General features: G+C 49.0%; 2 protein-coding genes across 3 annotated transcripts; one reads left to right on the top strand and one right to left on the bottom strand.

Moving 5' to 3' along the window:
* Nucleotides 1-7134: 7134 nt before the first annotated feature.
* On the top strand, nt 7135-8734 carry H1-10 (H1.10 linker histone). Its single transcript, XM_028719164.2, has one exon. It carries the CDS (start codon nt 7277-7279, stop codon nt 7949-7951), a length of 675 nt encoding a protein of 224 aa, XP_028574997.2. The 5' UTR covers nt 7135-7276; the 3' UTR covers nt 7952-8734.
* Nucleotides 8735-13869: 5135 nt separating this feature from the next.
* LOC114591721 (histone H2A type 2-B-like) lies at nt 13870-17440 on the bottom strand. Of its 2 annotated transcripts, none has more exons than XM_028719163.2 (2): nt 17325-17440; nt 13870-17121 (listed from the first exon to the last, which is right to left on the bottom strand). In XM_028719163.2, the coding sequence occupies exon 2, from the start codon at nt 17020-17022 to the stop codon at nt 16642-16644; it is 381 nt and encodes a 126-aa protein (XP_028574996.2). In that variant the 5' UTR covers nt 17023-17121; nt 17325-17440; the 3' UTR covers nt 13870-16641. The 2 variants fall into 2 exon arrangements, with proteins under 2 accessions (XP_028574996.2, XP_077781079.1); XM_077924953.1 differs by having other exon boundaries at nt 17251-17353.
* Nucleotides 17441-19947: the final 2507 nt, after the last annotated feature.

Below are 19947 nucleotides of genomic sequence, written 5' to 3'. Positions count from 1 at the left end.
TGTCACTAGTCTGGATTTTCTGGATGGAAACTTGGCAACTTTGTTCTGCCCTCTCCTTGTTCTTGCATTTGTAGCTTTCTTAAATGGAGCCCTTCTACTGTTTTTCCCAGAGGTCTACATTCTAGTATGTAGGCAGAGCTCTTCTGTAAAGAAACATGCCAATAAACTTAACAAGAACAAAACTTCTTGCTCCTGTTTCTATTTTTATCACCTTACTGAAACTGAAGCTCCTGAGCTAATTTTAATCTCTTCTTGTCCACTGCCCACTTTTCACTGTTCTATTACTTCCCCTTAGCATAACCTTAGCCAGCCAGGGAAAGGGTAGAATGAAGCAGAAATCTCAGTTGCTGCTTTCAACAGTGTGGAAGTAAAGCTGTGCTGCTTTAATATTTTTAATTCTTGTAAGGGAAAAGTTGTGACAGCAAACATTAACATGCTTAGACTTACCATGCTAATTCTCATCATGAGCTATATTGGATAGTTTCTGTGGCTTGACATTGACCTTGTTTGCATGTAAGCTAAGCCAAACCATGGCTTAGCATGAATGAACAAATGCGTTCCTGGAGTTTCTGCTTAAAGCCATCTCCCAAAAGCCCCGTCCTGTTACTACCAGCTACCCAGAACTATGCCAAGGTTTGGCATTGCATCTGAGTCCATTTTCGAGGTTTGTTGTTCTTGGCTTGCTGTTCATGGCTTGAGCAGAAACCAACCACAACCACAGGTTCATACAATGCTAAACCCTGACTTATTCCTATGCAGCGGCGTAGCGTGGGTTGTCAGCACCCGGGGCAAGGCAAGTAATTTGCGCCCCCTAACCCGTGGATTTGCGCCCCCTAACCCGTGGATTTGCCCTAACCCCAGATGTTGCGCCCGGTGCGGCCGGCCCCCCCTGCACCCCCCACGCTACGCCACTGTTCCTATGCAGCACAGCAGGACCAGAGAAGCAGCACAGTGTTTGCATTCTGCATCCCAGGAACCCACACACCTGCATATTTGTGCTAAGCCATGGTTTGTCTTAGCACTGAGTGCAAACTGGGCCATTGTCTTGTATAGCTAACTAATTGCCTGGAGAACAATAGAGCTCTCATTGTTGTACCTCAGTTTCTTGTTCCATACCAGAAGGAACAGCTATTTAGTTCCTCCATTCTGTAGTTTGTATATGTTGTTTAACAGAAATGGGGTCAAGTCCTTGCTGTACAATGTAGGACGGATTGTTTTAATGCAATAGCTGGCTCCAAAACCTTACCACTATATAGGCCACTAGCCATATAGATGACTCATGAAAGCATTAGATTCAAGGCATCTCATGTGTGGAGTATCCCTCCAAAATTAAACACGGATAAAAATACTGAGCACTTCTGCTTCTCTGAACATCGGCAATGCTGAAACCATGCATTGTGGGTTGTGTGTGAGGTCAATGTGATTTTCAAAAAGCCTTGAGCTCTAGAAAGCAAGCACAGCTAATTGGTAGTATTTCAGAGTAAAATTCTTCTATAGTGGGAGAGGCTTAGAACATTTCTCAAGGAGCTGCTGCTGTTCTTTATCCTCCGGGCATTCAGTGATGGTGCTCACCTCCAATGCCAGGAATAATTGGATGATCTAGGCCAGCATATAATGTGTCTTCTTCTGTTACCATGTATGCACAGGCCTTCTGGTATGGTTATTGTCAGTAGGATTGTTGCAATGTCCCACCTTTATGCCTTTGACAAGGTGGATCGAGAACTGTTTTTTTCAGTGCAGATTGCTGTACACTTGTTCTGCCTGTGCAGCTAGTTTCTTTGCCTTGTCAAAACATCCACCCATGGCTATATGGTACATGAATGCCACAAAATGGATATGTGCTATGGTTGTTGGAATATGGTTTGGGCTCCTCTAAATTTCTTTGCCTCTTTCATGGTCTATGGTTTCTTCTCAGAAATGTTCTCTTTGTCTTCCAAAATTGGTTTGCAGCTGATTTACTTCATAGCTGCGCTGCGATGGCACAGCCTTTTCTGCCGTTGGAGGTTTCAGTGTAGCCAGCTGCTTCAGTATCTTCAAGCGTACTTCACTGATCAAACTAAATTGCCACTTGAAAAGCATGACTGTTCAAAACCGCATCTTGTAACACCAGGCCTCCCAGGGCTCCAGTGAAGTAGAAGCTGACAAATCAAAACAACCCAGGAGGAACTGAAAATGTCATAGCAGAGCCCACTATTAATTTCTGTGTTGTGAACACCAAGAATGCTTGCAAATTATAAAATTGTCATGGCGACAAGTCTTCATTCATGGATGTAAAACCATTGACAGCTGCCCTCCAATATACCTTCAGGAAACTTCTGCTGTGATACAGGGGATGGCTGTTGCCATTGTGGTATAGTTAGAAAATGCTGCTGAACTTGGAGTGGCTATTTTGCTTTGGACCCGCGCTCTCACTTATACCATAGTTCTGTAGCAATTGGAATGGTCTGATCACTGTCTTCGATCTACATTCTTTCAAAAGCATATTGATGGACCCTCATTAGAAAACCTCATATTTGCTCTGTGATGACTTGAATTGGCATCAGTGGGTGGGACCCCAGGGAAGGGTTTCTGGTCTAGCAGAGGCATCTTTTAACAGAAGAGAGTTTTGCTGATTCAAAGCCCCCCCCAAAAAAAAAAAACAGGGTGGAGGTTGGTGGCGGTACAGAGGTAATCAGCAAAAAGGGCTCCCCCCAACTGATTCCTTTTATTAGATCAAAAGCTGTTTTGGACCAGCTGATTCAATGAAAAGTTCATATTAATGATTTCATTTCTAGTAACTGGTCTATAATGAATTCCTTTCTCCTAGGCATAGAACAATTTGGATTTTCTATAGCCTTCCCCATCATTGTCACTTGAGTATCCTTAAATATCAGCTAGAATCTTTTGGAAATTGGAGTTTGAAGACTAGACAAAATAGGTTAGCTTTTTTCTTGGGAGTCTGCCTGTTTGGGGGAATGCAATGTCCTGTATAGGACATAGGAGTGTAGTAGATAATGATATCCTGCATGTCAACTGAAATTTTATTTTTTCTGGGTTCTAACAAGGCTTGACATGCATGGCAACTGGGCATGTCCTCTGTCAATTCCACACACATGCAAAGCTGCTATGGTTCAAAAAGGCAAAAGCAGGAGCTAATAATGCATTGACAGAGCAGTAAACTCTTGGATTGACCATGTATTCCAAATCACCAATGCCACTAGCCCCAAAGCAGTTTGGAATAAAATTTATTAAAACTTCTGAGTGCTGTGCATCTTTAACACATGTAATAAGAAGGGCTAGGAAGTTATGGAAGCCATTCAAGGGAAGTAACAGGCCTACTCTATTGCCTTGGTCAGAAGAAGAAGAGGAGTTTGGATTTGATATCCCACGTTATCACTACCCGAAGGAGTCTCAAAGCGGCTAACATTCTCCTTTCCCTTCCTCCCCCACAACAAACACTCTGTGAGGTGAGTGGGGCTGAGAGACTTCAAAGAAGTGTGACTAGCCCAAGGTCACCCAGCAGCTGCATGTGGAGGAGCGGAGACGTGGACCCGGTTCCCCAGATTACGAGACTACCGCTCCTAACCACTACACCACACTGGGTTGGTAATTCTTTAGCTTGTTTATTAACACTCCCTTTTCTCTAGTGGGTTCCATGTGGAAATTTGGCCAACCTATAAGCTGATGCTCTTTGGCATTTCCATATTTTACACTGTACTCCCTATTATTGGGGATGTGTGTATACTGTGATTCCATCAGAGCCTGGGGGAAAGTGCAGAATTCAGTTTTGTAAGGCTGTCAAGGCTTGGTTTCCAGACCTTTGATTATCTTGGTCGCCCTCCTCTGAACACGTTCCAACTTGTCAACATCCTTCTTAAATTGTGGTGCCCAGAACTGGATGCAGTACTCTAGGTGTAATCCAACCAAGGCAGAACAGAGCAGGACTACTGCTTCCCTTGACTGGGACATTACTGTTGATGCAGCCTAGAGTAGCATTATTATTTTTTGCTGATACATCACACTGTTGACTCATGTTAAGCTTGTGGTCTACTAAGATCCTTTTCACATGTACTACTGGCAAGCCAGGTGTTCCCCATCTTATGTTTGCAACTGGTTATTCGTGCCTAAGTTTATTCCTTACATTTGTCTCTATTGAATTTCATTTTATTAGTTTAGGTCTAGTTCTCCAATCTGTTAAGATCATACTGAATCCTGATTCTGTCTTCTGCAGCATTAGCTACCACTCCCAGTTTCATGTCATCTGCAAATTGGATTATCTTATCCTTGATTTGTCCAAGTCATTTATAAAGATGTTGAACAGCAACAGCAACAGGCACAGGACAGAACCCTGTGGCATCCCACTTGTCACTTTTCCAAGAGACAAGGAACCATTAGTGAGCACTCTGGGTTCGGTGAGTCAAGGAGCTACAAATCCATCTAACAGTTACCATGTCCAGCCCACACTTTACCAGCTTCTCCACATCATGGGGGACTTTGTAAAAAGCCTTTCTGAAATCAAGATACACCATGTCCACAGTATTCTCCTGATCCATCAAGCTTGTAACTCCATAAAAAAAAGAAATAAGATTCGTTTGGCATGACATGTTTTTGAGAAACCCATGCTGGGTTTTTCCTTTTCTAAGTGCTTACAGATGGACAGTTTAATTATCTGTTCTGGTATCAATGTCAAACTGACCAGTCGGTAGTTACCTGGATGCATGGGGATTTGAACTCTGCTTCTCAAACAAAAGTTAGATGAGAAGCAGTGTGGTGATATGGTCTCAGCTTTGAAGGTTTTAAAAATAAAATCCCCACGGTTCACCGACTGCTTTTTTATATCTACATAGAAACCTCTGGCTGTTCTAAGGCATAACCAATGGGTTTAAAAGCGATCCTTTGCTTAAGAGCAGAAGAGGCTGTGGTAAACCGAGGTCCACCTCGTCCCAACATGCTTTGCAAGACGTCTACGGGGTGGGCTCTTCCCCAGAGCGCGGTTTTTTACCTCCTGCACAGAACTGCTGTTTTTTAAAGCCGTGCAAGAGGGAGGCAGGACGAGCGAAATGGCGGATAAAATAATAAGACATGGGAGGAGGAGGAGGAGGACGGGTGTCAGATTTATCGAAAGGGGGAGGGGGAGCGAGAAAGCAAGCTGCGGAGCTCGAGGGTTTGAATTGCCTCCCTCCCCCCTTTCCCTTTTGGCATAAGAAGCAAATCAAATTCAAGGCAAAGGAAGGTGGGGGTAACTTTTCCTGCGCAGGAGGATGCAGTTGAAAGTGGGTGTAACGCGCCTGCTTCCCTCCCTCCCAGAGCGATCGTGAACCAGCTTTAAAAGGTGGCAGCAGAGAAGAGGCTTTGATGGAGTAGGCGGATTCCATGGCTAAAAAGCTCCCTCGCCTTCAGTAACCGCGCTGGGTTGCTTTCGTTTTCTTCCCTGCATGAAGATTTCTCTCTCTCCCCACCCCCACCCCCCAATCTAAAAAGAAACGTCCCCCTCCTACACACACACACATTTTACACAGTGCTCTTGGCAACACTGGCTAGGGCTGTCTGCACTTCTAAAGCAGAGGTGGTGCCGCCCCGCCCCCCTTTCCCTGTCAGCCCCCTTCCTATGGGGGGGGGGGAATATGCGCCCCCCTTATTTAAATGCGTCCGGATTGGGCGCCCTCTCAGATAGCTTATAAACTAACGTGGGTAAAAGGGAATTTAAATTCTGCCCAAATTGGGGGGCGGGAAGGAGACTTAGCAGGCGGGATAAATCCATGGCATCCCGCGTGCGGAGCAAGATGCCTCCTGCCGCCGGTAGCTGCTCCCCGAAGGAAGTGTCCGTTGCCACCCAATCTGTTTCCAATCAAATCCGGAAAAGGAGAGGGGGGGAACCAAGGTGCGCCTTGGCTGAAAAGGAGCCGCTGCACCAAACCGCCCCCACCCCGCGGCGCTGATCTTCTCCCCGTTTTGCACGCCTCCGATTATCGCTTTCTTTTAACCAGAAACTAAAGGGGCGCCGCCCCCTCCCTAGGTAGCTCGAAGTGGGGTGCGGAGTAGCCCGGAGAGACTTCTCGCGGCTAGACTTTACATACCCTCTTATCTCCGGGTGCCTTGCAATGTTACCCGCGTCTTTAAAGACAAGTGGCAAGATCCTGAAAACATCCTCCATATTCATTTCCCCGCACGAAGCCCAAGTTGAGACATGGCCACCCCAACCCCATCTAACAGGAGTTACCGAGGCTGATATAATGAACTCGCAAATATAAATATATACAAACTCAAAAGCAATAAAGTGAGTGGGCACCCAACGCCTTCTCTGCAGGCTCCTTCACCTGGTTGTTCAAGAATCGCCCCCCCCCCCCGACCTTCGCTTCATCGGCTGTTTCACCAATTTGGGCATTTCCTATGGTAAACATACATCGCGCCTCCTCGCCCCCCAAAAGCAGCACAAATAGCAGCGCCCCTTTGCCCTTCCATACCACTTCATACTAGAGACCAAACGCGCCTCTGTCGGGAGTGCCTGCGTGGTAGGGGGAGGGCTTGCAACCCCCTCTAGCCCAAACTGGAAGGTGCTGCCGCCCTACAACCGAGGATCCCTGGGCGGCCAAATCCTGCCCTCTCTGAGCCCCGCAACCCCTTGAGTCACAGCCCCTCCAGATCGGGCGGGGACCCCCCTGGAATGAGCTCCACAGCTCCGTTGCTGCTGCAGCCGACCACGTGAGGGCGTCCAGTGTGTTAGTTGCAACAAATTAACCCTGGGCTAGTCACCCCCCCGAGGGTCGCCGGCGCCCCACGACCGGCCAGCGGCACGCGGCGCCCTCTTCTCTACCGGGTCCGCGCGTTGGCCGTGCCGTGCGGATCCCTCGGGCCCCCCCAGAGCCCTCCATACAGGGCGCCCCCATCCTCTGCCTTCCCCCAGCATAGGGTGCGCCCTTAAAATCGCCTCCAGGGAACCTTTCCCAGCCCCGGGAGGCTGCGGCGCCCGGGCAGCTCCGTCAGGCACCGTCGGGAGCAGCCACTGGCGCCGGCAGCCCGACCCTAGGCCGCCGGACGCGGGCGGGAGAGCTCGCCGAAGGGGCCACAAAAAGCACAACTTGGAGCCGGCCTCCTCGCTGCCTGTTGTTGTTCTCAACGTGGTCCGCCCCTGGCGCATATAAAGAGCTGTGGCGGAGCCCGCCCAGGCAGACGGCTTTCTCTCGGGCGGAGCAGAGGCGAGCTGTGCTCGGCTACCGCGTTTGCTGCTGCTTCCCGAGCGCGCACACGAGCCTGGTCTTTTTTCTCTTGCGGAAAGCGCCGTCCCGCTTTATCCGGCATGTCTGTTGAGCTGGAAGAAGCCGACCTGCCCCTGGCCGAGGCGGAAGAGGCGCCTCTGGCTCCGGAGAAGAAAGGCGCCGCCAAGAAAGCCAAAGGCGGCGGCGGCTCGGTGTTGTCGCCCTCCAAGAAGAAGAAAAATAGCAAGAAGAAGAACCAGCCGGGCAAGTACAGCCAGCTGGTGGTGGAGGCGATCCGCAAGCTGGGCGAGCGCAACGGCTCTTCGCTGGCCAAGATCTACAACGAAGCCAAGAAAGTGGCCTGGTTCGACCAGCAGAACGGGCGCACCTACCTCAAGTACTCCATCAAGGCGCTGGTGCAGAACGACACCTTGCTGCAGGTGAAGGGCACGGGCGCCAACGGCTCCTTCAAGCTCAACAAGAAGAAGCTGGAGGGCGGAGAAGGGGGCGCCGGAGCAGGAGGCGGGGGCGCCTCGCACGCCGCCAAGTCGCACAAGAAGGCGGTGGCCGTGCCCGCGTCGCGCAAGGTCGAGAAGAAGCCCGTGGCCAAGAGCAAAAAGCTGGAGAAGAAGTCGCACAAGAAAGGCGCCGGCGGGGCCGCCGCCAAGAAGGACAAGGTGAAAGCCAAGAAGGCGGCCAAGAAGACGGCCGCCTCGCCCAGCGCCAAGAAGGTGAAGAAGACGGCCAAGCCCAAGGCGCTCAAGAGCAGGAAATGAATGAGGCGCAGATGGAGAGGGCAGGGGGCCCTGGACTTGTGGAGCCTCGAGACATTGTGACTTATTGCTCTCAGCACAGCCATGTTACCCGGTTTCGTTTCTGTAGCTTTTTCTTTTTTGGGGGGTGAGGGGTGGGCGTGGGTTGGAGGCGCACCTTTTCTTCATAGCCGCCGGTTCCTTGGAGGGGAGAGGAATACGTTATTCGCCCCAGCCCTTTATTTTATTTTAATAAAGAGGGGATGACTTGAGGGATTGTGCGGGGTTCTTTTGTTTTTTAATTTGGAATAGTTTATTTTTTCCTGCCCCCCTCCCCCGAAAAATATGGAGGATAGGCGGCGCCGCTTCCCTGCTTGCCTCTGGTTCTCCATGCTCAAGGGGGCGTTTTGGCTGCCTTCCGAAAGTTTCCCCGGCCGTCGTGGCCGCCCCTCGGATGCCGCTGCGGCGCCATGGCAACGGCTTTGCAAGGGCGTCTGGGCTTTTCCCTTTAAAAAGGCGCTTCTCGGGATGCAAGGAGGGAGGGGAGAAATGGGGAGCGGCTGGGACCAAGCGGGGTTGTGGCGGGGTGCTTTTTTATTTCGTTTTTGCCTTTGAGAGGCCTGCACAGCCATTACCGGGCGGGATGCGTAAATGCTCAGTTCTAGGGAAGGTGGGGGTCGGAGGGGATCTCCCTCCTCTCCTGGAAGATCATCACACTGCCTTCAAAGGTGTCTTGCCTTCGGTAGCCTTTCCCCTCCGCACTTGTGTTTTTTTGTTCAATAAATCGTTTAGAATGCTTTTTTTTCACTCGCTGCTTCCTCCGTGTTTTAAGTGTGCAAGGGGCAAATGAAAATGGCGAGGGAGGGTGGGAAATGGGGGCGTTAGTGGGATTAACCCGAGATAATGGGGTGCGGCTATAGGGTGGAGGAGGCTGGGTACCATGCAGGGGGAGCTGTAGCTTGTGCGTGGGGGGTGGGGAAGGATGCGCATTCCACCCGCTTAATTTTCTGCCGGTGTGGAGTTTTCTGGAGGTGGGCGTGTCAATCATTTCAAACGAGCTCTTTCCTCTCTGATTAGAGCTCCATTTTCTGCAAAGGCCGGCAGGCATTACATTGCCCTGTTAGCAAAAACTCTGCCCTTGGTCACTTTTTTTACCCATATCGTAGTAGGTATTGCAAGTTGGAGGTCGCCGTCCCCATAAAAATCCGAGCCGGACCTGCAGCTCCAGGGAGGCGGCGGCAATCCTTTGGTTTGGCGGTTCCCCTCCTCTCCAAAACCCCGCACATACACCTTGCTAAGAAGCCTCTAGGGGGCGAGCCTGGCCTTTGCGTACATGGGGGGGTTACGTCACCGGGCGCCAGTGCGCACGAGTGGGGAAACGCCCGCTGGTTGGCTCGCGGGGGCGGTTACGTCAAGCCATTCGGCTGCACCGGTAGCGTCACTCCTTTCGCAGATAGCAGGTTGAAAGGGGGGAGGCGGCACTAAAGTGCTCAACTGAGTCGTGAATTGATCGCCTCTCCGGAGCTGCTACCGCTGCTTTCTACCAAAAGGTCTGCTCCGGCCCCTCATTTATCTCAGCGTAAGGGGCGGGAGTGGCTTACAGCAGCCCTGCAATGTAGCTCACTTCCTAAGCTAAAAAACACCTCTTCTTAACCATCCCATATGATGTTGGGAGGTAGTTGCATATTCACCCACCCTTCCTGCCAGTGGCCCGCTTTGCGCTGCCAGAAAAACAAGAGCTCCACCCCAGAGCTTGGAAAAGGACTTCACTGCTGCACCTTTCGCGGCTCGCTACCTGTCCGTGACGGCGATATGAAGGGGCAGTCGCAGCAAACGAAGAGGCGAAAGTGGGAAATGAACGGCGGAGGCTGGTACCCCGGTGCCGTCTAGGGAGAATATGGCCTGGGAGAGAGGGAAGCTGGGCTAGCCACAGGCCTGCTTTTGCAGGATCTTGCCATGGGGCTACTCAGGTCAGGGAAGTATATAACCTTAAGAAGGGAATTGGAGGGCAGCTGCTTAAGGTGGCAGACACTCTGCAGTAAAGCAGGGCCCTGCTAATACAAACCTTGTAACTACAAATATCACCCCACATATTAAATTATGGCCTAACTTTCAACCCCTTGGAGAACACTTAAAGGAGCTCCAAGAGCTGAGCACATTAGAATCAGGAACTAAGACCAAGCCTGTAGAAGGAGCAGCCTGACTGTTTCTTCTACACTTTTAATCTTAGCACTTGTCCACAAGGAATCCTCTACATAAAAGAAAACACACAGCACACAGTTCAGGTTTACAAATAAGGGGGAGAGTAAGAGAATGTATCACCCACCATGAAATGGTCCCTAATAGGTTCCATAACTCACCATCATGCAAATATAACCACCACCATATAGTTCTGAAGAACGTAATAATACATAGCAAGTGTGCCGCTGTAAGGGGTATCCAAATTGTACAAAAAGGATGATAATACTATTCTAAATGTCCAGATAAAACTAGTGGCATAGAAAGATCCTTATAATAAATATAGCCTGAGTTGTGGCCTAGAACTAACTTCAGGAAAAAACTCTATCTTGATAAACTACTTAAGAAGACAGGATGGTAAGATATTCTCCCAGCTTCACAACCCAATGTACATACAGGAGCAAGGCACCCCTCTGCAAACCATATTGATAGACTTTATTCAAATCATGCATGGAGATACTTTCACTTTTGTGAACTGGTATTTTCACATTTCTTACAGTTCAACTTTGTCCATTCCAGATTGATCCAACAGTTTCAAGCTTTAACCAGCAGCATCCAACTAAGCCACACTTAAGCTATGGGCTCTGTACACAAGGGGAAAAAGAACACCATGTGCTACAGCTATTGAACTACAACTCCCACCACCCATTACCTTGGAATTACTGGCTGGGGCTGATGGAAGTTGTAGTTCAACACCTGGAGGGCCCCACTCTGGCTAGCCCTATTATATCTAAGCGCAGATAGCTACAACCACCACTGTAGCAGCATGGTATGTTTCCTCAAGAGAAGGAAAACATTAAATGACTTCACCTTTTCCAAAAGGAGCCATGATTACCCTAATTCCCTGCAAGGATATTTCCAAAAGGCAGAAACAGGCACGTGAAAAATAGGCAGAGGGAGAAAACCACAGCACCCCCTTCTATAATTTGCAAGGCTCTCAGGCTACAAGCTCAAACAGAAGAGTAGCTGGTAGCGGAGTCCGCTGGGAGTTTGGAGGCATTTTTATGTTGAAGATCTCTCGTTCCTTTTACACAAGCTCTGTGCCCACCACCTTAAACTGTTTTAAGGATTATAGAAGCACATTTTTCAATCCAAGTGCTATATTAAATAATGTGTTGAGAGGCATCGTGTGGCAACACAGTGCTAGTCCTGACCTACCTGCTGCGGCTCACATCAGATTTCAACAGTATTCTATAGTATGGATGGAAGGCCTTTTAAATGCATATCCCCAGTTTGTTAAAGATGGCTGTTCAGTTCACTATTGGGAATCTAATAATTTTAGAATTAATTTTTATTTTTTGGTACTCTGTAGAGTGGTCATTAATGCTGTTCACCAAGATCTTCATATATTTGCAATGACTTATGCTTCTAAGCAGGACGTGGGTGGCACTGTGGGTAAAACCTCAGCGCCTAGGGCTTGCCGATCGCTTGGTTGGCGGTTCGAATCCCTGCGGCGGGGTGAGCTCCCGTCTTTCGGTCCCAGCTCCTGCCCACCTAGCAGTTCGAAAGCACCCCTAAAAAGTGCAAGTAGATAAATAGGTACCGCTTTATAGCGGGAAGGTAAACGGCGTTTCCGTGTGCTGCGCTGGTGCCGGCTCGCCAGAGCAGCTTCGTCACGCTGGCCACGTGACCCGGAAGTGTCTCCGGACAGCGCTGGCCCCCAGCCTCTTAAGTGAGATGGGCGCACAACCCTAGAGTCGGACATGACTGGCCCGTACGGGCAGGGGTACCTTTACCTTTTATGCTTCTAAGCAATACTGTACATTTGAATTGACCGATAACCAAGACTTCCTGTCTTCACCCTCAATCCAAAGTTATCTTCCAAAATGGATATAAAGGCTGCTGCTTTCAAGTCACTTCTAAGCTTTTCCACACACTTTGCCACCTGCATTCTCTTCCTGAATCTAGTTTCCATCATTCATTCATTTCCATCTGCATTAAAGGGAAGAGTTAACGGTGACACTTACGACAGGGCAGAAAAGCTCACATTTGTGCCACTAATTCAAGCAATATACAGACACAGTTCATACACCATGCTAAGCCATACCATCGGGATTCCTGGAGATCATAGCCACTTAGCTCCTGCCCCTGTGAGCTAAGTCATGGTTTAGCTTAGCATGTCATCCAAATACAGGCCAGGCTCATGGCTTGTCTTGCTCCAGTAAACTCCAAGATTTGCTTTTGGTTTACAGTTCCTCGTTTGTCTGGAGCAAGGCAAACCACAAGTCTGGGTTTGGATAATATGCTAAACTAAATCACAGCTTAGCTCAGAGGAAGAACAAAGCAGCCACAATTTCTCCTCTCTGGCAGTCTGGACATCGATACATTCATGGTTTGGCTTAGTGTTCCTTGCAAACTGAACTATAGACTCCCACAGATAGAAGAGCAAGCTAGCTGCTATTGTAAGTAATGCCATTTCTGGACAAGAGCAATATTTTGTTCTAGTGTCATTTAAGTTTTCACAACCCCACACGCCAGCTCTACCCATTGACATAAACAGATGGTAGAAAGGTACTAAAGGGAGGCGGAGAGAGGCTGCAGGGAAGCACCAGCCTTTCAGATGCTCACATACGGGACCCTAAGCTCTTCACAGTGAAGCCCCTTTGTAGAACTGACATCCCTGTCTAATATTACTTTTTACCATCTGTTGATTTAATCATGTTCTCTTCCCTTCAGCTCAGTGGCGTAGCGTGGGTTGTCAGCACCCGGGGCAAGGCAAGTAATTTGCGCCCCCTAACCCGTGGATTTGCGCCCCCTAACCTGTGGATTTGCCCTAACCCCAGATGTTGTGCCCGGTGCGGCCGGCACCCCCTGCACCCCCCACGCTACGCCACTGCTTCAGCTTCACATTTAAAACACCGTTAAAAGTAAAATATACCAAGGGGCCATGTGATGAGGGCTTAGGAAGGTTATATTTGTTAATTGCTAAACAGATTTCATTAATTCTGAACAGAGAATACATGAGAGCACAATGCAAGTTCTGCCAGCAAGAAATGCACTGCACAGCTTAACCCTGTCCCCATTTACTTTGAATACTGCATCCAACTGAACTGGCTTCCTCAGGACTTCATACTCTGATGCTAGCACTTTTCGGAAGCAAGTCATGTCAACTTTGAATGGGCACCACCAAATAAATGCTTGACGAGTTCTAACACAGAGCATGGGTTGCACTGATGTCAGGAATAACCCAGTGCACTTCTAATGTAAGTTAATGGGAAACCTTGGGTTGTGCAGAGCTCTCTGCATGCAGGGGAATCTTGGGATCAGGGTGTCATTTGCCAAGCGGAGAGGAGAGAAGTGAGGAAGATATGAGGCATTTGGTTGTGCAAGTCAGATAAGTATTTTAAAAATGGGCTCTACTGCCAGGACCACAGAAGGATACTTTGGGCAAAATGGGCTGTAAGATTTGATACAAACATTAATTCCCCATTTATTAATCAACACCATTTAATTTGCTATTAGATAGAAAGAGGGAACATGGGAGCTGAAAGACAGATGGCTCACACTGCAGTCAAGTCAGAGTTACTAGACCAAACCTTTGACCTTCCGCTGCCCACCTTCCCTTTCTTCCAGCAGTATTTTCAGGACAGTAGGGCATAAATGCACATTACAGACCTCAAACCACCAAAAAACCTTTCATGGATTCAGTAACCCCCAAACAGCTAATTAAGTGATGTGTCGACAAGAGACATCTTTGACGTGCATTCAAGACTGAATCGGTTTAATAAGAATATTGGTTTTGCACTTTTCCAGTATCACAAGTTCTGCATTTTCTAATAAATACAAAGCAGTCTTTTGACAGAACACAAAATACTGATCTTGAAATAATAAAAGACAGAAAAACACAAACTCTCATTTCCTATTTTTCAGTAGTTATTTGCATTTAAACAATCTCTTCCCCACAATTATGCAATCCATGTTCATTCTAGAAGAAAGCAAGAGCCTCACACTGGTCCAGTGCCAGAGGAATGAGATAGCAACTTAGAAACAATGGGTCTTTTTTCCCTGGGTCTGCAGTGGGAGATAGGCAAGACAAATCAGACAGGAGCAGAGGTTCTACCTCTCCGGTATCACTAAGGAGTGAACAAACCACCTTCATTACCCAGGTATTAAAGCATCCAAGTTCCACTAACCTATGCGTTATTTGTCGAACCAGAGCAAGACAATACTTCATCCACAGATTTACACCTCACTTGATAGGTTGAACACATGCTACTTGACAGCACATACACAGTTGCCCATAAATATTACAAGTTCTACTTGCTCAATAGCCTAGACACTGCTGCATGCACATGGTTCTATAAACTTTTCACCTAGGCAAGCAAGCAAGATTTGGCTCCGATACCATCTCTAGAGTACCATAGCTACTATGCACCACAGGACTGGCTAGGCCACCTTCCATGCTCATACGTTACCCAAACACCAATTTAGTAAACCAACACATTAACTAGATATTTTACTCTAGTATAAATTCAGTTTTTTCCCCTAGAAAAACCCAAATCCCAAAAATTAATCCATTGAGGATTACAATTAAACAGATGCCACAATTGCACTCTATTTTATGCACCAGGCGTGAAATTCTGAACACGAAAAAAACTGTGTATAGTCTTAAAGTGCAAAACAAAGATACAGAATGCCAAACCTCCATCGTTGGGGAAAGGTCTATAACAGAATTAATAATCCAAAAGGGAATGGGGTGGGAGGAGGACAGAACAGACCACACAACGCAATTGCTTCTGTCTCAAGGAAGCTTCAGGCACCTCCAGACCTACCATCACTTAGGCTGAAAAACCACAAAAGCCATTATACTAAAATACTTTTGATTTTAGCTCTGCTGACGTCAACAGGACAAAAATACGACCTAAATCCAAGAACTCTTGCTTAAAATGAGGTTCCAGCTAAGCTGCTAAGCGCATTCAGAAGATCTGAATGCAGCACCAATCAAGGCTAGAGACAGATAATAGGAGCCCTCCCTCTCCGAAGAGTTGGTCTGAAAGACAATTACTGTTCTTGGCCTGTGCACTCATCTCACTTTTTGTCTGGCCCAAATGATTCACGTCATTCAAAACCCTACCCCAAAAATGTTTGGCCAGAAGTGACAGTAGGACAAGATGTGTATACCTTAGGAAACTGAAGACACTGTCCAATAACCTTCCCCCCCCCCTCTCTCTCTCTCTCACACACACACACACACACACACACACACACTACTGTTTGCCTCCAGCCCAAGGCTGTTAACTTCATAAACTAGATTCCCCCTTTCTTTAAAAAAAGGTTTGCAACAACAATAAACTCAAAATTTAACACGAGCACACAATTAGGAATGGAGTACAAATACAGTGACACAATACCATCATAAAGCAAACAAGGAAGGGGGAGGAAAAAAGCTTAGTGCTTGAAGAGATGAATATTTCTCTCAACAAGAGTAGTGGCTCTTTTCATGTTACGGTTTTTCTGGCAGCTTCCTTTTCTCCCCTCCCCCCTCCAACATTTTATTAAGTTTGTGATCACATTGAATGGGGATGTGCAGCAACAACAGGTAGATAGATCCATCACTGTATTGAGCTCCGTGACAGAGCAGTTTTAAGAGAGTAGACGGAATATTTGTGCAGAACAGTAATGAACGGAGAGGCTCTGCCTTTATCCTCCCTCCCTGACAGGTGCACAGACAGGATGCAGAAAGCCTCCATGGTCACAAATGGTGGCACACTGCCAAGCAAAAGTCCCTTGCCTTCCTAGGGCAGGCTTGCAGCTTCCACCTTGCTTCGTGACTTCCGTTCTTCCAGTTAGTCCCAATGCAAGAAAAACAAGATGCACAAATCATTCTTCTAGTTCCAAAACTGTCCTTTCTTTCCAAATCCCCTTTCCCGAAAAATTAACAGTGGCTTTAAGGGAGGGAGAGGGAGGGAAAAGAAAAGCTAATTGCACAGATGCTGCAGGTATAAGCAGCTTCAGGGTAGGAGATTAGGGGATAAATCATGGGAATGGGAGGGAGAATGAGAAGAGAGAGACAGAGGGAGGAAAAATAATAATACAGAAATCAATTTGCAGGGCACTAGGTGGCAGCCACCAGGCCCGCAGCACGTGCCCTTCTCGCGACACAGAAAAATGATTTAAGCCTGCTCTTCCCACTCCAATCCCTGGGACTGGAAGAGGGCAGGAGGGCCAAGCGAGGTGCAGATCACTGGAAGGAAAGAGGGCTGGAGAGGGCGAGAGGAAAGCCCGGCGGCTGCAGCGCCAGGCGGACAGGGAGGACCAGAGCGAGGAGAGGAGGAGCAGAGGCTGCCCAGCGATGGCTGCGCCAAGGCAGAGGAGGCGGAGAGGAAGAGATCTGCCCGGCGCTGGCTGCTCCAAGTGAAGCAGAGAGAAAAGGGAGAAAATGTCCGGTGCCCGCTGGGTCGGATCCTGCGGGTGGGGTGGCGGGGACACATCACCGGCCCATTCTTTGTTGTTCCCCTTCGGAAACAGGGCCGGGCTCATTTCTTGGAGCTCTGGGTCTTCTTGGGCAGCAGCACGGCCTGGATGTTGGGCAGGACCCCGCCCTGGGCGATGGTCACCCCGCCCAGCAGCTTGTTGAGCTCCTCGTCGTTGCGGATGGCCAGCTGCAGGTGCCGCGGGATGATGCGGGTCTTCTTGTTGTCCCGCGCCGCGTTGCCGGCCAGCTCCAGGATCTCGGCCGACAGGTACTCCAGCACGGCCGCCAGGTAGACGGGCGCCCCGGCGCCCACCCGCTCGGCGTAGTTGCCTTTCCGCAGCAGCCGGTGCACGCGGCCCACCGGGAACTGCAGGCCGGCGCGGGACGAGCGGGACTTGGCTTTGGCGCGCGCTTTGCCGCCGGACTTCCCTCGGCCGGACATCGCGGGCAGGCGGCTGGGCTGGAGGCGGCGGGCAGGGGGGCGCTCCGAAAGGGCTGCAAGCCGAGGCCCGGCGCGAAGCAGGCAGAGGAGGAGAAAGACCTGGAGAAAAACACCGCCACCACAGAGTGTTAGCAAAGTAACGTGGGAACGCAGGTTGCGAGCCTGACGCGTGTTCCAGAGCAACTCCGCCCCCTCCCCGCTGCGCGCCACCCCGCCTTGCAACCCAACCTCGGAGCGGAGTGGCAGGTTGCAGGCCGCGCTCCCGGCTCTGCCGCGCGCAGGGGTCACCTCCCTCCCCTCACCGTTCGCCGCCTCGCCAAGCGGAGCGCTCCGCCCGAGAGCCGCAGCTGCAGTGACAATAACAAGCGCGAGATGCTGGAGGATATAAATCCAAGCCCAGCCTGTCGGCGGCTTCCCATTGGCGGGGGCGAGCGCGGAGCCGCGCCGCTATTGGCGGGTATTCCGATCCCTGATTTGCATAGGAGCTCGCGTCGTCCATGTTCGGACTCGGAGGGAGCTGGAGCGGCAACAGACGCACAGGCTTGGCCGCCTGCAAAGAGAGCTGCTGGTGAAGCATATTAATGTGCAGCAGCAGCAGCTTTGGGAGACGCGGGGGGTCTCTGGCGCGGCGTGACAAAGGGATGCACCGGGGGAAAGAGGAGGCGGGCGGGCGGCTGCTGCACTTGCTCCCGATAATGCCACCTGGAGCAGTCGCCCCTCTGGGTGAGGAGAAGGCAGCCAAGGTTAGCAGAATATCCCCAATCCCCTCTTCCCCGAGTTGAATTACTTGAAATACTTGGTCTGCCCCCCAAACCCAGCTGACGGCTAGCCCGCAGGTGCAAACCCAAGCTTAGGATCACGACCGCCGCGCCCCAGGGGAAATTCAGCACCCGCAATAAAGGCAAACATTTAAGGCCGTCTGGTTTTTCACAAGGGGAACTTAACTCAGGCAGGGCCTGAGGAGGAAGAGCATGATAGGATTACACGCCTCCTGCCATCTATTTGTGCGGTATCTGGGTGCCCTTCTGGAGGACATTTCTTATTTATTTATAGATCCTCTCAGTTGGGTATTGCTTTCTCTCTATAAGCCTAATTAGCAGTACCCTTATGGCAAAGACACCTAAAAAGGATGCTGGCCTATCCCAAACCCCAACCAAACCTTAGTCAAAAGGCCAAATCAAGTGTTTCTCAATTGGCACATCTGAGGTGGGGAAACCTAATCCAGCAATAACTAATTAGCATTTTATATAGTGCCTTTATTGGACAGAGCACTTTGCATGTGTTATCCTCGTATGATTTAATAATCTAGTAAAAGTCAGTATTGCTAAGTTCTTACAGGGGAGGTTAAGAGACAGTGGCATGCCTAAAGCCACCTAGTTGTAGGGAGTTCATGGATAGAAGTGAAATTTGAAGTCAATGTCTTAAGGGTCACATTGCATTCTTAAAACCAGTATATTGTCCCACTTTGAAAGGCAGAGCAGTCTTAACTCAGGAAATCTGCCGGGGAAGATGTGAGGGTTTACACCAGTTTAAATCGATGGGTGGGGGCAGGGGGGATACCCATCTGGAAGGATTTAGGTTGAGATTATATGGGGGCTAGGATTGTAGTAAGAGTTGTGCCACCTTCATGGATCAGCAAATCGTGCCTGTTATGCTGGGCCTGGTTTTGTTACTGTTTTTGTGGCTGGTGAGGAAGCCAGCAGGATTTAGAAGAGTCTGGCCAACAAGCTCGTTCTGTGATGTACTGGATGTTGGGCCAAGCAGGCCATGCTCCAATCACAAGCATTTCTATTCTAGTTAAACCATTTAAAAAAAAAAATACCTGCTGCAAATAATGCTAAATCAAACATTGTCAGCCAGACCAGCGACTTCACACAGGGATAGCTGTGCTAGTCTGTTGCAGCAAAATACAGTAGAATGTTGTGGCACTTAGAGACTAACAGGATTTATTATGGCATAAGCTTCTGTGGACCAGTGTCTCATTTTACCAGATGAAACGGATGAATATGCATCTGCTCAAGTAGACTCTAGTCCACAAATGCTTGCTGCAATAAATCTTGTTAAGTCTCCAGCATGCCCCAACACTTGTAATTGCCAGACTGGACTTTAGGGGGCAGATGAAACCGCTGAGTCAGGGATACGCTTCTAGGGCCAGGGGAGAGTGAAATTGTTTCTAGGTTCAGCAGAAATTAGGCCCAGCTAGACGTTAAGCAAGAAGAATCTAAGCAAGCTAGGTTAATTATTTCCTTAAATTACTGAAACGGACAATCCGTGCGTAGGAAGACCAACTTTGGACATAATTGTACATAAATATGAGGCATCCTCCAAAACGCTTACATTCCAAGCCTAAACCAATTCATTTGGTGGACTTAGCACTGTGATATACATTGTAAGAAGGCTCTAGAATAGAGACAATTTGCCTTCATGCTTCTGGAGGCTTTCCAGAGCTGAAAGAATTGGAGAGGCTTGTGATGGACCCATATTCCATTCCTCATAAGAAAAGAGCACCGAGCTTGTGGCAGTATCATTATTAAACACACGTCATTCATATACATTACTTACAAGGCCATATGAACTACATTCAGATACATTGTGTCAAAAGGCCCAGGTAGAACATCTGCCCTGCATCTAGAGGGTCCCAGGTCCAATGGCTGGCATCTCCATGTGGGGCTAGGAGAGACCCCTGCCTGAAACCTGGAAGAGGCAGCTAGTCAGTGCAGGCCATACTGAGCTACACGGACCATTAGTCTGACTTTGCAGAAGACGGGTTACAAACTTAATTCGTTCCGGAGGTGCACTTTCGCTAATAGGGCCTCCTGCTGCAGCCGCCGCACGATTTCTGTTCTCATCCTGGGGCAAAGTTCGTAACCCAAAGTACTACGTCTGCGTTAGCGGAGTTTGTAACCTGAGGTGTTTGTAACCCGA

This window comes from Podarcis muralis, chromosome 2 (genome assembly GCF_964188315.1).
Source record: "Podarcis muralis chromosome 2, rPodMur119.hap1.1, whole genome shotgun sequence".
Classification (NCBI taxonomy): Eukaryota; Metazoa; Chordata; class Lepidosauria; order Squamata; family Lacertidae; genus Podarcis; species Podarcis muralis.
This window is presented reverse-complemented; position numbering and strand designations above follow the sequence as displayed.

What these genes read in the sequence shown, in the direction of transcription:
- H1-10 (XM_028719164.2), top strand. Translation starts at nt 7,277, where the DNA reads ATGTCTGTTGAGCTGGAAGAAGCCGACCTGCCCCTGGCCGAGGCGGAA.
- LOC114591721 (XM_028719163.2), bottom strand. Translation starts at nt 17,022, where the DNA reads ATGTCCGGCCGAGGGAAGTCCGGCGGCAAAGCGCGCGCCAAAGCCAAG.